Source organism: Acinonyx jubatus, chromosome C1 (assembly GCF_027475565.1).
Source record: "Acinonyx jubatus isolate Ajub_Pintada_27869175 chromosome C1, VMU_Ajub_asm_v1.0, whole genome shotgun sequence".
Taxonomy (NCBI): Eukaryota; Metazoa; Chordata; class Mammalia; order Carnivora; family Felidae; genus Acinonyx; species Acinonyx jubatus.
The window spans coordinates 188,915,549-188,928,796 of record NC_069381.1 but is presented as its reverse complement, the minus strand read 5'-3'; the positions used below and the strand labels follow the sequence as shown (position 1 = coordinate 188,928,796).

At 46.5% G+C, this 13,248-nt stretch overlaps 1 protein-coding gene across 7 annotated transcripts in view; it reads right to left on the bottom strand.

Moving 5' to 3' along the window:
- ADAM23 (ADAM metallopeptidase domain 23) overlaps window positions 1-12,624 on the bottom strand; it is a 200,369-nt gene extending 187,745 nt beyond the window's left edge. For all 7 annotated transcript variants that reach the window (XM_053215688.1, XM_053215687.1, XM_027052633.2 and 4 more), the window contains exons 1-2: window positions 12,147-12,624; window positions 10,762-10,979 (exon numbers count right to left, since the gene is read on the bottom strand). In XM_053215688.1, coding sequence (XP_053071663.1) covers window positions 10,762-10,979; window positions 12,147-12,360 — 432 coding nt within the window. In that variant the 5' untranslated portion in view covers window positions 12,361-12,624. The remainder of the gene's footprint in view (window positions 1-10,761; window positions 10,980-12,146) is intronic.
- Window positions 12,625-13,248: the final 624 nt, after the last annotated feature.

The window sequence follows — 13,248 nt, the reverse complement described above, 5'->3', positions numbered from 1 at the left end:
AGAATGTCCAATGGAATAAAGACAGTCTCTTCAGCAAGTGGTGCTGGGAAAACTGGACAGCAACATGCAGAAGAATGAACCTGGACCACTTTCTTACACCATACACAAAAATAAACTCAAAATGGATGAAAGACCTAAATGTAAGACAAGAAGCCATCAAAATCCTCGAGGAGAAAGCAGGCAAAAACCTCTTTGATCTTGGCCGAGCAACTTCTTACTCAACATGTCTCTGGAGGCAAGGGAAACAAAAGCAAAAATGAACTGTTGGGACCTCATCAAAATAAAAAGCTTCTGCACAGCGAAGGAAACAATCAGCAAAACTAAAGGGCAACCGACAGAATGGGAGAAGATATTTGAAAATGACATATCAGATAAAGGGTTAGTATCCAAAATCTAGAAAGAACTTATCAAACTCAACACCCAAAACAAAAAATAATACAGTGAAGAAATGGGCAAAAGACATGAACAGACACTTCCCAAAGAAGACATCCAGATGGCCAACCAACACATGAAAAAATGCTCAACCTCACTCACCATCAGGGAAATACAAATCAAACCATAATGAGATACCACCTAACACCTGTCAGAATGGCTAACATTAACAACTCAGGCAACAACAGATGTTGATGAGGATGAGGAAAAAAAGGCTCTCTTTTGCATTGTTGGTGGGAATGCAAGCTGGTGCAGCCACTCTGGAAAACAGTATGGAGGTTCCTCAAAAATAAAAATAGAACTACCCTAGGACCCAGAAATTGCACTACTAGGTATTTATCCAAGGGATATAGGTGTGTTGTTTCAAAGGGACACATGCACCCCAATGTTTACAGCAGCACTATTAACAATAGCCAAAGTATGGAAACAGCCCAAATGTCCATTGATGGATGAATGGATAAAGAAGATGTGGTATGTATATACACAATGGAGCATTACTCGGCAATCAAAAAGAATGAAATCTTGCCATTTGCAACTACATGGATGGAACTGGAGGGTGTTATGCTAAGCGAAATTAGTCAGAGAAAGACAAAAATCATATGACTTCACTCATATGAGGACTTTAAGAGACAAAACAGATGAACATAAGGGAAGGGAGGAAAAATAATATAAAAGCAGGGAGGGGGACAAAACATTAAGAGACTTTTAAATATGGGGAAGAAACAGAGGGTTATGGGAGGGGTTGTGGGAAGGGGGAGAGGCTAAATGGGTAAGGGGCATTAAGGAATCTATTCCTGAAATCATTGTTGCACTATACGCTAACTAATTTGGATGTAAATTTAAAAAATTAAATTAAAAAACAAAGGAAAGAAACAGAGGCTTTTGTGGGAATGGAGCCTATTGTCCTTTATACCCACATTACCATTATGACATGGACAAGGGATGCCTCCCAATGGAGGCTCACACAGCTATAATCGCCTCTCTGCTAAAACGGGAATGGTTCCTTCAGAAACAGATTAAACCTGATGTGACAGGTCTTTCCAAATTACAGGAGGATGTGACTTCCCCATTCCTCAGTCCTCTCGGTCCCCTTGAAGAACTGATGGACAGTGTGTTCATTGCCTTAGTCCCTGGTGACCTGGGATAACCCCAGGGAAGAGCTGATGGAATGAGAAGGGGAGTCTGTGTATTTCCCCAATGGCAGCGCCACCACTGTACCCAGTGGGGTCTTCTGGAGAACAACAACATACTATCCTGCCAGCAGCACCACACTTACCAAAGATGGCCAATCGGGTCAGCTCAGCTCGCTGAGCTTGTAGCAGTACAAATGGCTGTGCAGAGCGCCATTGCCCATGACAAGCCTCTTGTCCATATTTTTACTGACTCACGGGAGGTTGCTAATGGACTAGAGTTTTGATCAGGCCAATGGCAGCAGGACAATTTTCCCATTCAAGGCCATCCCATTGGGGGTGCCCCAACTTGAAGGGACATTGGCCAGGCACTAGTCATAATTGAGGTTACCCACTTCCAGCACATTCAAAGGCTATCACTCCAGGGGTTGTCTTTAACTGAAAGGTGGATGCCCTGGCTAGGTCACTACCAGTTGGAGCTCAGCCACCAACTCTTTACCAGTGAGTCCACCGGCTCCACCTGCTCCACCCACCATCACCAAACTACAGCCCCTCTCCCCACCCCCCCCCCCCCCGCCCACACACACACATGCATCAATCAATTGTTGGCTCCACCATTCTGACCTTTCTTAGTCACCACTTCCATGCTCCTTATTCCCTGGCCAAAGGGTCCCTTATCTCTTTAGGTCATGGGGGAGCTGCTGCCACAATGACCTGGGCCCACCAGAGGGCATTCTGCTTGTTCTGAATTGCAGATTATGCTCCTAAACCAAAGACTGCACACTGCCCTGTCATGCTGCAGTTCTGGAAGGGGACCACTCTCTTCGCCTCTGGGGGTTAATTTCATAGGGCCATTCCCTCTGTCAGCAGGCACTATCCACTTGACAATTAGCGTATGGATAGTTCTACTGGCCTACTGCTTGCTACACCTCTCTGTAGAGGTGGCAGGTAATCGCTTTCTTTTCTAAGTGCATCCTGTCCCCATTTGGCCCTCCAGACATCACTGACTCAGATCAAGGATCTCATTTTATTGCCCATATAACACCGCACTGGGCTCTCCTACAGGGTATCCAGTGGTACTTTCATCTCCCAAGTTGCCCCTTAAGTTACAGGGTAGTAATTGGACTCCTAAATGGACTTTCTGGCTGCCAGGGCACTTACCACTTTAAACTCTAGGCCATACGGCCAGCATGATCATCATACCAACTGGGCTCACCAGGCCATGCTGCCTGTGACTGTGATCGTGGGGGAATTTGATGCCTTCATCTTACAGGACAATATTACCTACGTTTTTCCCAACAGTTCTGAGTCCCGTCACAGACTTAAAATGTTGATCATCTCACCTTCCAAAATTCCTTGGCAACCCAATCAGGGGCAAGGGGGCTATGACCCCCTGGTCGTAGTTAGTCCTGGCCCATAAGAACATCGACCCACTGTGCTGCTGTTGGAGCACACTTACCTGCTTGACATGCAAATTCCGCCTGAAATTCCAAGGTATGGTGGCTTTAGTGGAGGGCTGCTTTCTCCTAACCATACCTCCCCAAAGGAGGTGGAAATAATTGCACCAAGACCCACTAAAGGGATGGCGTGGAGCTCTAAAAGGGGTGGGGGGAGGCACTCAGGCTGGTTGACACCAGCATGAGGAGATGACAGCATGGCGATACAATTACACCACTTGGCCCTACCCCGCTTTGGAGGAGGCTACCAATGAACTGTTGACCCACAACAACCCCTTAATAAATTTTCACATGGGGCAGTCAGTGGGGAGGTGCAAAACTATAAAATACAGATGCTCACTGCTGCTGGCCTTACTCTGGGCCTTGAGTGCCCTCCGGGTCATAGGGCTTCTCCTCAGCCCAGAGAAGCAACACTACAAAGTCGCCGGACCATAAAGCACTCACTCACAGTTGCATCCCAGCATGGAAGGACAGCACGTGTTGGAAGTCAGCCCTTGGAGGTGTGGCACCCAAAAGCCACCAGGTATGGATGTTAGCTTAAAGGCCACCAGCCCTGCTTACATGTTCACAGATATCCTGACCTCTGGGTACTGGCCATTACATTGCCCTAGTTTCAACCCTAATTGGCTGACAGGCTTATGTAGTTCAGACTCATCTCTGGTAATAGATAGCCAAACATTAAATTGTTGGGACCATATAACTAAGTTTTCTTTAAACCAAGCTACACATGTGCCTCCAACCCTTACTACTTATGGATGGAGACCTCCTTGGAGAAGGGTACTGCCTAATTATTTACAAGGTGCACCCAACGACCCCTCAGATTTACTGAGAATTTGTGATACTAGTAAATGCTCCTGATGGTTCAAGCAAACCTTAATCTGGGCACCCCAAATCTCTGCAACCTTATTAGACCCCTTGATCCCTCAGTTCCCCCCCTGGGTAACTACCTGAGAGAGCCACCCCTCTCTCTGGGATGGCTCCCTCCACCGGTGGCAACGCTGGAGATGACAGCACCCAAGCCCACAACGTCATGGGACACAACCTCATCCCAAACACTGCCTCTGCAACCTTCCACTATGGCAGAGATGACACCCAGAAAAGACACAGCAGACTTGGTTGAGGAACTGAACACCTATTTATCTAAACTCCCTAGTGATGACCCCCTTGGGGGGTATTTTGCAGTTAACAACGTGTTTACCCCAGAACCTCTTGCTTACCACAATGCTGGCTGCTCAGGTGTGGGGTGGGACTCTGGCTGCCGAGCTGCTCTCTGCTGTGCCTATGAGTTTGGCAAGGCCAGGGTATGAGTCCATCTCACAACCTTATGGGAGCCCTTTTAAACACTTCACTCGGTTGCCTGCCTTCCCCACACCCATTAGATTGGCCCACATTATGCATCCTCCTGGGGCTCAGTGAATTTAACTTCCATTGAGAGGACCCCTTCCTGACTGCAGATCCTGCCACCACCGCAGCATCCCCTTCTACACCCGCTGGAAGGACCACAGTTACAGGGTCACCTCTCCACACCCCCCTGGGGGGACCCTCCCACACAGCCACTACTCAGAGCTCCTGTTCAAGCCCTCCAATATAGTCTTAATATATTTACACAATGGACAGAAATCAAGCTCCTTTGGTGGGGGGAGGGCTGCTGTAACTGCTGGGCATGTTACCGAGCTCAGCAAAGGCTATTTCCCAAGTTTCTACTCAGCTGATTTATTGACTCGGCCCCCATTTGCCCAACAGAAGGCACTCAACCGGTCCCTGCAGCTTGCCCGCAGCTCTCCGTGGTGCTCAACTGCTCCCATGCAGGACACTTTGCGAGACAGCATGTGGCACCTGCAGGAGTCTGTCCGCATGTGCCCTTTACAATCCTCCATATCTGCCCCAGGCACCGACACCACACGGATGAATGCGACCTGCACTTTGTCCCAAGGAGCACAGTCCCCATGGTCTTGGTTCTTCCCTCAACCTCCAATACATCTGCATCCCTGCTGGCCCCTGGGAAATCCTGTCTGTCTATATATGTGTACTATAGTCTCCCCAGGACTACCCTCACAAACCACTAAGCAGAACCCTCAGTCTGTCTTCCTGCCTCCCTCACATCAACAGTGTTCAGGGTTCATCCCCATTACGTCAGGTGCAGGCCTGCTACTATCTCTCATAGGGACTGGACAAGGCACTGCTGTATCAGGCACCCAAAAGCAAATTATTAAGGCACACACCCACCGGCCAGCAACTCTGGCTGAATACATTGGGCTGTTACACCAAACCCGAGTCTTTTTAAAGAAGTTTTTTTTTTTTTTAATGTGTATTTATTTATCTTTGAGAGAGACAGAGACACAGTGAGGGCAGGGGAGGGGCCAGAGGGAGAGAGGGAGACACAGAATCCAAAGCAGGTTCCAGGTTCTGAGCTGTCAGCACAGAGCCCGATGCGGGGCTCGAACCCACGCACCGTGAGACCGTGACCTGAGCCAAAGTCAGATGCTTAAGCGACTGAGCCACCCAGGCGCCCCACCAAAACTTCGTTGTTAACGCAACAACAACATGATTCTTTAGCAGAGGTGGTTTTGTATAACCGTTTAGCTTCAGATTACTTATTGGCCAAGGAAGGAGGTATACGCGCTGTAAACGGAATCACCTGCTGCATGTGTATTAGTAATTCTGGACAAATTCTGGGAAACTTACAAAAGATGGCCCAACAGGTACAAGTATTTCATAACCTCACCCAAGCGTTTTACCAAACAAATACCTTAACCTTACTCAAGGGCTTTATTTTCTTGGCTGGATCTCAACAAGAGAAGGGAATGGTTATGGACAGGATTTCAAACTGTCACGTGTCTACTGACATTTTGCTTTGTTCAAATGTTCATGGGTTACGTGACCAAAACTCTGCCCGTGCCTTTTAATATCTCCACCATCCTGGCAGTGCCTAAAATTTTTCCTAAAGATTAATTTCTAAGCAGTACAGGGTCGATTGTGATGAGAAAAACTTTTTTGTTGTTGTTTCTGAGCTGCTGCCTAAGCATTTTATAGCCTGATAACCCTGCTCACACTCAGAGTCTGGACATTTAGGTAAGAACTTGAGTTCAAGATTCCCACTCTCAGTTCCCGCTTTGGTTTTCCCAGGGCACCTTTTAAAATAACCACTTAGGGGGCACCTGGGTGTCTCGGTAGTTAAATGTCCAACTGTGGATTTCGGCCCAGATCATGATCTCACGGTTCATGGGATTGAGCCCTGCATCAGGCTCTGTGCTGACAGCACAGAGCCTGCTTGGGATGGTGTCTCCCCCTCTCTGCCCCTCCCCTGCTCATGCTCTTTCTCTCAAAATAAATAAATAAACATTTTTAAAAATAAAAAATAAAATAGAATTAGCATTTAGGAGTTAAGCCCTTGAAAACTTAGTGACCTCGGCCCCAAATGCCTCATAAGTAACAGGTGCTTGCTGCTCTGCTGTCTACGTCCCGCTCATTGTAACTTGGGACGGAGGACTGCTCAGGTGCTCGGGGACCTACCTGTCAACCCCTGTGTGGGTGGCTTGTGCCCCCTCATTCTGCATATTCTTAATTCCACACACCAGCTCTGGCTCCCCACAATAGGGAAGGTAACAAAAGATTGAGCTGTGTGCAGGCCAACTAAAGTCAAAGAAGGTGACATTTCTTTTCCCTAGACTCTGTGCTATACATAGTGTACCTCTTCCATCCCTTCCCAACAGGAAGAGAAAAGAATCCCAAGGGAGCAGGATACAGGGTAAGTAATTTGTAACTAAAGGAAAGTTCCGCGAAAAGGTCTAAAAGGGAAAGAATACACCATCCTAAATATACTTCTTTGACATAAGAACTATTTTAGTCTGATTATTTCTAAGAAACAGCAGACACAGGAGAAGTTCTGAAAACCAGAGCACAAGTTACCCTTCGGTAAGAGTGGTTTCCATTTTATAAGAACTCTCCATTTGTAAGGGTCTCTCTCTCTCTCTCAGGAAGACAATGATTCTAAGCATCTAGAAACTCTCATCAATGGAGAAAGTCTTCTCTCACCACTTACTGTGTTTTTCCTGATAGCTTCCCACAACTGGATCCCTACCCACCCACCCCCAACATCTTCTTTTGTCTTTAGCTGAAGATATTATCTAAGGTAGTGACTTGGGCAATTCTGAAGAGTTACTCAGTTTTCCTGGGTCTCCCCCATGCATATAGGAGGTACACATGTTATAAAACTTCTGTTTGTTTTCCTCCTGTTAAGCTGTCTTTTATTGCAGGGTGTGGCTCAGCCCAGAACTTAGAAGGGTAGAGGGAAATTTATTTTTCCTCTTCTACAGGCTCATTAACTTTCTTAGGAACAGATCTCATAGGATTATCTCAGAATGAATGAATGAATGAATGAATGAATGAATGAATGAGTGAATGAATACAAATTGTTTCTCCCTCTTTTTAAATGTATGTCCATTTAATTAATATATTGCATTAGTGGTTCATAAAATGCTTGCGTTTAGTAATCATCCATTTTTGCTTGTCAATGTCTTGGGGCACCTGGGTGGCTCAGTCAGTTAAGTGACCAACTGTGGCTCCGGTCATGATCTTGAAGTTTGCGAGTTCAAGCCCCACATCAGGCTCTCTGCTATCAGCACAGAGCCGGCTTCAGATCCTCTGCACCCCCACTCTCTCTGCCCCTCCCCGACTTGCGCACGCTAGCTCTCTCTCTCTCTCTCTCTCTCTCTCTCTCTCTCTCTCTCAAAAATAAACATTAAAAAATAAAAAAAGGTAAGTCTTGGTAACAAAGCAAAACTAAATGTTTCCATTTCAGACCCTGAAACTTCTACAAGGTGGTAAACTGACTTCCTAGTAAGGAAAAATTTACACTAATTCATCAGAAAATAAAACTGTCTATAAAGAAACTTGAATTGGGGTAAGCACCAAAACTCAAGGAACATAACCATTTCAATCCAAGGTGACCACATTCCCCATCTGCTCTTGACCATCTCGGTTTATGTCTATTATCCTAGCCTGAAGATTAAGTGTGCCCACTGTCACTCTCAAAAATGGCACAGTTTGGACAATAAGTTATTCATCACCTTATCTGGAAACAAAAAGATTCCTAAACAATCTCTGACAAAGAGAACTTTAAGGTTTTCAGAAACACTGCTATTACAGAGGTGCTTTGCATCATCTGTTTTTAAACTCGTGAATTGTGAAAGAGTTAATAACATTTTCACTTGCACAGTTGTAAAGTAATAAGGACTGATCAACACTCCATGTTTGTGAAATAAATGTAAAACTCTGCCTTGCAACCCCTCTCTGGGAACTTCCCTATCCACCTGTACCCCCGGTCTGAGGATCCACGAGAATGGCACAGTGATTCAGCATTTCTAAGGCATTCATTAAAATGTGCTTGAGTGCAATGAAATCAGGAAAGGAAAAAAAGATACATAATACACATACTAAAATCAAAACTTCTTGTATAAAAGCAAGGATGATGAAACTCTATCGAATCTCTCTTTGCTGAAACGTTTGTAAAGCAGCTGAACTGACAAGTGTCTCCCATGACTATTACTGGCAAGTCAGTTATCTTAAGACACAGCAGGAAACATATGGGACACTTTTTGTCACCTCGTTCCAGAAATGCTTAAAAACAGAAATAAAAGGGAAATCACAGAACACAAAGGGAAATTTCACGACACAAGACGCTGTTTATACCTGTGGCAGCGGGGGGCACTTTTTAGAATCTTGCTTATCTCATGTTAGTGTCTCCTGGGGGTCAGACGGTGCCTTGTCCATCTGTGCACCCTTATCTCTTATCTCTGAATCTTTAGCATACTCCTTTGCACGGGAAAAATGTGCAACCAGTGTGTGTTGAATTGAACTAATAAGAAAAGGAGAAAAACGCTTCCAAATATAATTTCTGTGTAAGCATTTTTTTCTAAGATAAAAAGAACCCCCACCACCTCGCCCCAACAGCAAGTATGTGTTCCGTGGTGAGAAATCTACGTGAGTGGCAGGACAAGGTTTAACAAACCATATTATCATAAAAATTAAGATATAGAGGAGTCAAACCATGGCCTACCCAAAAAGCAACCACATAACATTAGACCAGAAGATAGGCGTCAGTCATAGCCTTTAAAACTTGAGTTATAAAAATATTCCTCTGAAATATTTTTAAGTCTCAGCTCAGGAGGAATTGTGCATTCTTTGAAATACACTTTAAGGCAAGTTGTGTGTGTGTGTGTGTGTGTGTGTGTGTGTGTGTTATTCCTCCAACACCCTATGCAAAGGCACCAGAGTTCGAGAGCCTACCACCCAACCACAGAAGGTTTCATTAATTAGGACAGCCAGAAAATGGGTCTCAATGCACTTCTCAAAAGGGCCTTGGATTCGTCTTCCTTAAAGTCACCATCCGCTCATCCTATCAACAAGGCAAATGGGCAGACAGGATCCAGGAGTCAACCCATTAAGTTACACAGGAGCAGATGTCATAGGGCTGTGAGAACAGGGTCCTGGAGTTCATCTCAGCCAAGGTGGGTAACAGCCCCATCACAATACTGTGAAACAAAATTAGCTGCTCCAATAATATTCTGTATTGAATAGGAAGCATTTTCTCAGAAACCTGACTTGTAAAAAATAATAAAAATGAAATGTTCAGGCCTCTTGAAGTTTATATTAGCCATTTTACAATCTTTGGAAAATCACCCAAAAGCCTTAAATTTCTAACTCCTCGTTTGTAAAATGGGAATAAATACCATTACCACTTACCTATGTTTTAGAAAACAAATCAAAACAATGATATGAACCACAGATACTTTTCTTAAACACTAGATGCTAGACAGTTACTGCTTTTCTCAATTGAACAGGTATAGTCCAAAGTAAAATATTTGACATACAAACTCTATTCTCTGCTCCTGATAAAGAACACAGGCACTGATGACCAACCCGTTGTATAAATCTGCTTGGCACCCAAAATATTACTAACTCAAATAAAGAGCAGTAAGCAAGAAAAAAAGATCCTTCAAACTCTTTGGACATTAAGCCCCTCATGTTCCGTTGAATGCCTTTTTAAAAATCAGTGTCACTTTCTGAACCAACCGGAAAGTAAAGCAACGACTCACGACGAATGCAGATGAAGTCTTGAAGGACTATGATGGCCCAAACTGGTCTCTATATTACATAAACGGTTTGTATATATTCGCTATAATCTTTTTAAATGCCAAATTGTTTACCTGCTGAAAATATGTCAGAAAAAAAGTATTTTTTACTATGATCAATTAAAGAAATTTAAAATCAAAGTTAAACACTCAGTTTCTACGTGAAAGTGATAGGGACTCTGCAGACAAATAGCCTCGTAGAGCAATCTTCTGTGTGCAGACTGAAAGCAGTTTTCATCATGGGGTGTAGAACACTGCACCCTTATAAAAAGCTTCACAGAAATAAGTCAGGACCATAAACATACTCACTTAACTACCCTTCAGTGTCCAATGCAACTTAAAGACACATGGACCACATTTCAGCTATTGGATTTAAAAAGCCATAAGAAATTCAAATTCCACATCAGTATCAGAGAGAAAAAAACAAACGGCAATCCTATCCCAGTAGATCCCAGGTTTACTTCCTCCAGTCTCTCCTCTATCATAATATTGATTGATTTCCTAATAAAATGTTGCAGTAAAATTTGTGAAATCGGATTCTGGCAGCAAATCAAATCAAAAGACAACTCTCCGTGGCAGCTACTTTTACATACCCAGACCCATGCCTACCTTGTTATGTTTTTGCTGGTGTCTCGTCTTTGTGTCAAGAACATGATAAGGGCTTTCCAAGTCTTGGTTGATGTAATATATGAGTCTTGAAGGCAGTGTGATTTCTTTCTGCATTGCATTCCTGTAACTGGTATCATTGCTGCTATTCTGTTGCGATGTGTTGTCTTCGTCTGCCAGGACTTCCAAATTTTTTTCTGCAGTTTCATTCCAATGCGGAGCTGGGGTGGGGGGGGGGGGTGCACAAAGATACACAAATACACACATATGCCCAATAAATACATACGTACTACAATGTTTTTCCATCAATTGCAAAAACAAAGTTTTCTATTTATAAGCAGGTAAGAAGTAGAGACACAGCAAAGCAAGTTATCCCAACAATGAAATGGCCTGGATAGGCTAACGGCCAGTGAGGCATATACGATGATGTACTATTTATTGTCTTAGTGTTTTTTGTGTGTATTTCTAACCAGTCTCAAATCTACACTTCTAAGTATGGGGAGTCGGGGTGTGGGGGGTGGAATGGACTTGAAGGAAAACGTTAAATGAACATGCTCAGAGGTTTTGACCCTCTTCTCCATCCCTTGAGTCTACAGAAAGCTCAGTGGGACTCTGACTAGGAGTATCCCATCGGAGAGCTAAGAATGCTCCTAAGATAACTGGAGTGCTGAATTCATGGGCACGGGTTGTTAATTGATTCATTAAACAAAACAGACAATTCCTTTTTCTTTAAACTTTGAGACGAGCAAAAATTCTCTGCCATAGAGGGAAGCAGATGCTGGCAGCGTTCCAATTCCTTTTATTTTCCTGCCAAGGCCAGCTTTCTGCTTCCACTGATTTCCAATCATCGACGTATTGAATATCATATTATGTTAATTGTTCATTATAATGACAAGCATTTTGAGAATTACAAACTAAAGGTCTCTCTCTCCGAAGTTTCCCTCCCCCATCTTAAGTCCAACAGCAGTGAATAAACCCAGCAGGCGATGTGAGGAAACAACACATTACCACTATTATTATTACAGCCTCCCGCATTCACATTCAGGCTCTCCACCCAAGAAGCAACTTGCTCCCTCACTGCATTTACCGTCCACCGGTTTCCCCTCCGCCAAGTTACACAGATCGCTGAGGGACCCCGCATCCACTAAATACCTTCCAGGGGAACCGACAGTAATTGGAATGGGTTTTTAGTGAATGCAACAGAAACGGACTTCAAAAAGTGAATTAGAATGAACAGGGGTTTGGGAAAGAGGTGGAGAGGCAGGCAGGGTGGCTGGGAAAGGCCGGGCCCGGGACGTGTCCGGAGCGCACGGACCCGCGTGCCCTTCGCTTTCCTCTGCAGGGCCCCGCAGGCAAGGCAATGCAAAGGGCACCGGGGCCATACCCACCGCTGGGTGCAGCAGCCCCCCAGGCACGGGGCCGGGACGAGGTGGCGAGTGGAGGCAGCAGGAGAAGGACGAGGAGCAGGCGGCAGGGCGGCGCGCGGGCCAGGGCGCGGGCAGGCGCCGGGCCGGCGGGGCCGCCGCGGGGGCCGCCGGAGGCTCGGGGAAGGCTGTAGCCCGCCAGGGGCGGCCGCCGGGAGCTGCTGCCGGGCGGCTTCATGGCTCATAGCTCCCGGGCGCCGCTCGGTGTGGCCAGCGAGAGCGCCGGGCTGGGCTGCGGGGAGGCTGCGGGCGGAGCCGGTCACGCCGGCTCAGCGCGCATGGTGCCGCCGCGGGCAGGGGGCCGGGGCTCGGGGCTCGGGACTAGGGGCTGGGCGGCGCCCCCTCCCCTGCTCGCCACTCAGCCCCTCCCGGGCGGCCGCTGAAGAGTCCGGGGGTCCTAGTCGCTCCGCCAACTTGGAGCCTCCCCAGATGCTCCTCCCTCCCTGCGGCGGGCGCGGCCGCTCCAGCAACTGCGGGGGCTGCTGCTGGGGCTGAGGATGCTGAGAAGGCGCGTGAGAGCGAGCGGCGCGGGGGCGCGCGGCGCGGGCGTGCGCCCCGCCCTCGAGAGCGCGCCCGAGCGCGCCTTCGGGTCCTGATGCTGATGCTGATGCCGATACGGATGCCGTTGCTATTGCCTAGCACAGGACGCACTGCGCATGCTTTATCGTGGAGGAAAAGGGAGAAGGGAAAAAAAGCAGCAGAGTGATGCAGCATCCCAGGCAGCATCAGAGGTGACGGTGGCATCTTCAGAGGTGGGGGCGGGAGAGGGGGGTGGCTGGCAATAAGAGATTAGCCAGAGGGGAAGAAAGAAGCGTACCGCGGTTTCCAGGCCAGAGACAAAGATGATTTGGGAGAAACAATCAACCAGAGGAATCTACCTGCCTCTCCCACCACCCCAGATCTTAAATACTCCCCCCTCCTATTCCAACCCCCTTCTCCGGGAGACCCTAAGGCCAAGCATTTCCTTCCTAATCCTTTATTTCCTTCCTGCAAATTAATATAAAGGATTGCGGCCGGAGAGGTAAAAATAGCGCTGCTCCTCATTCAGCTGGCTCTTAGCCGGTGA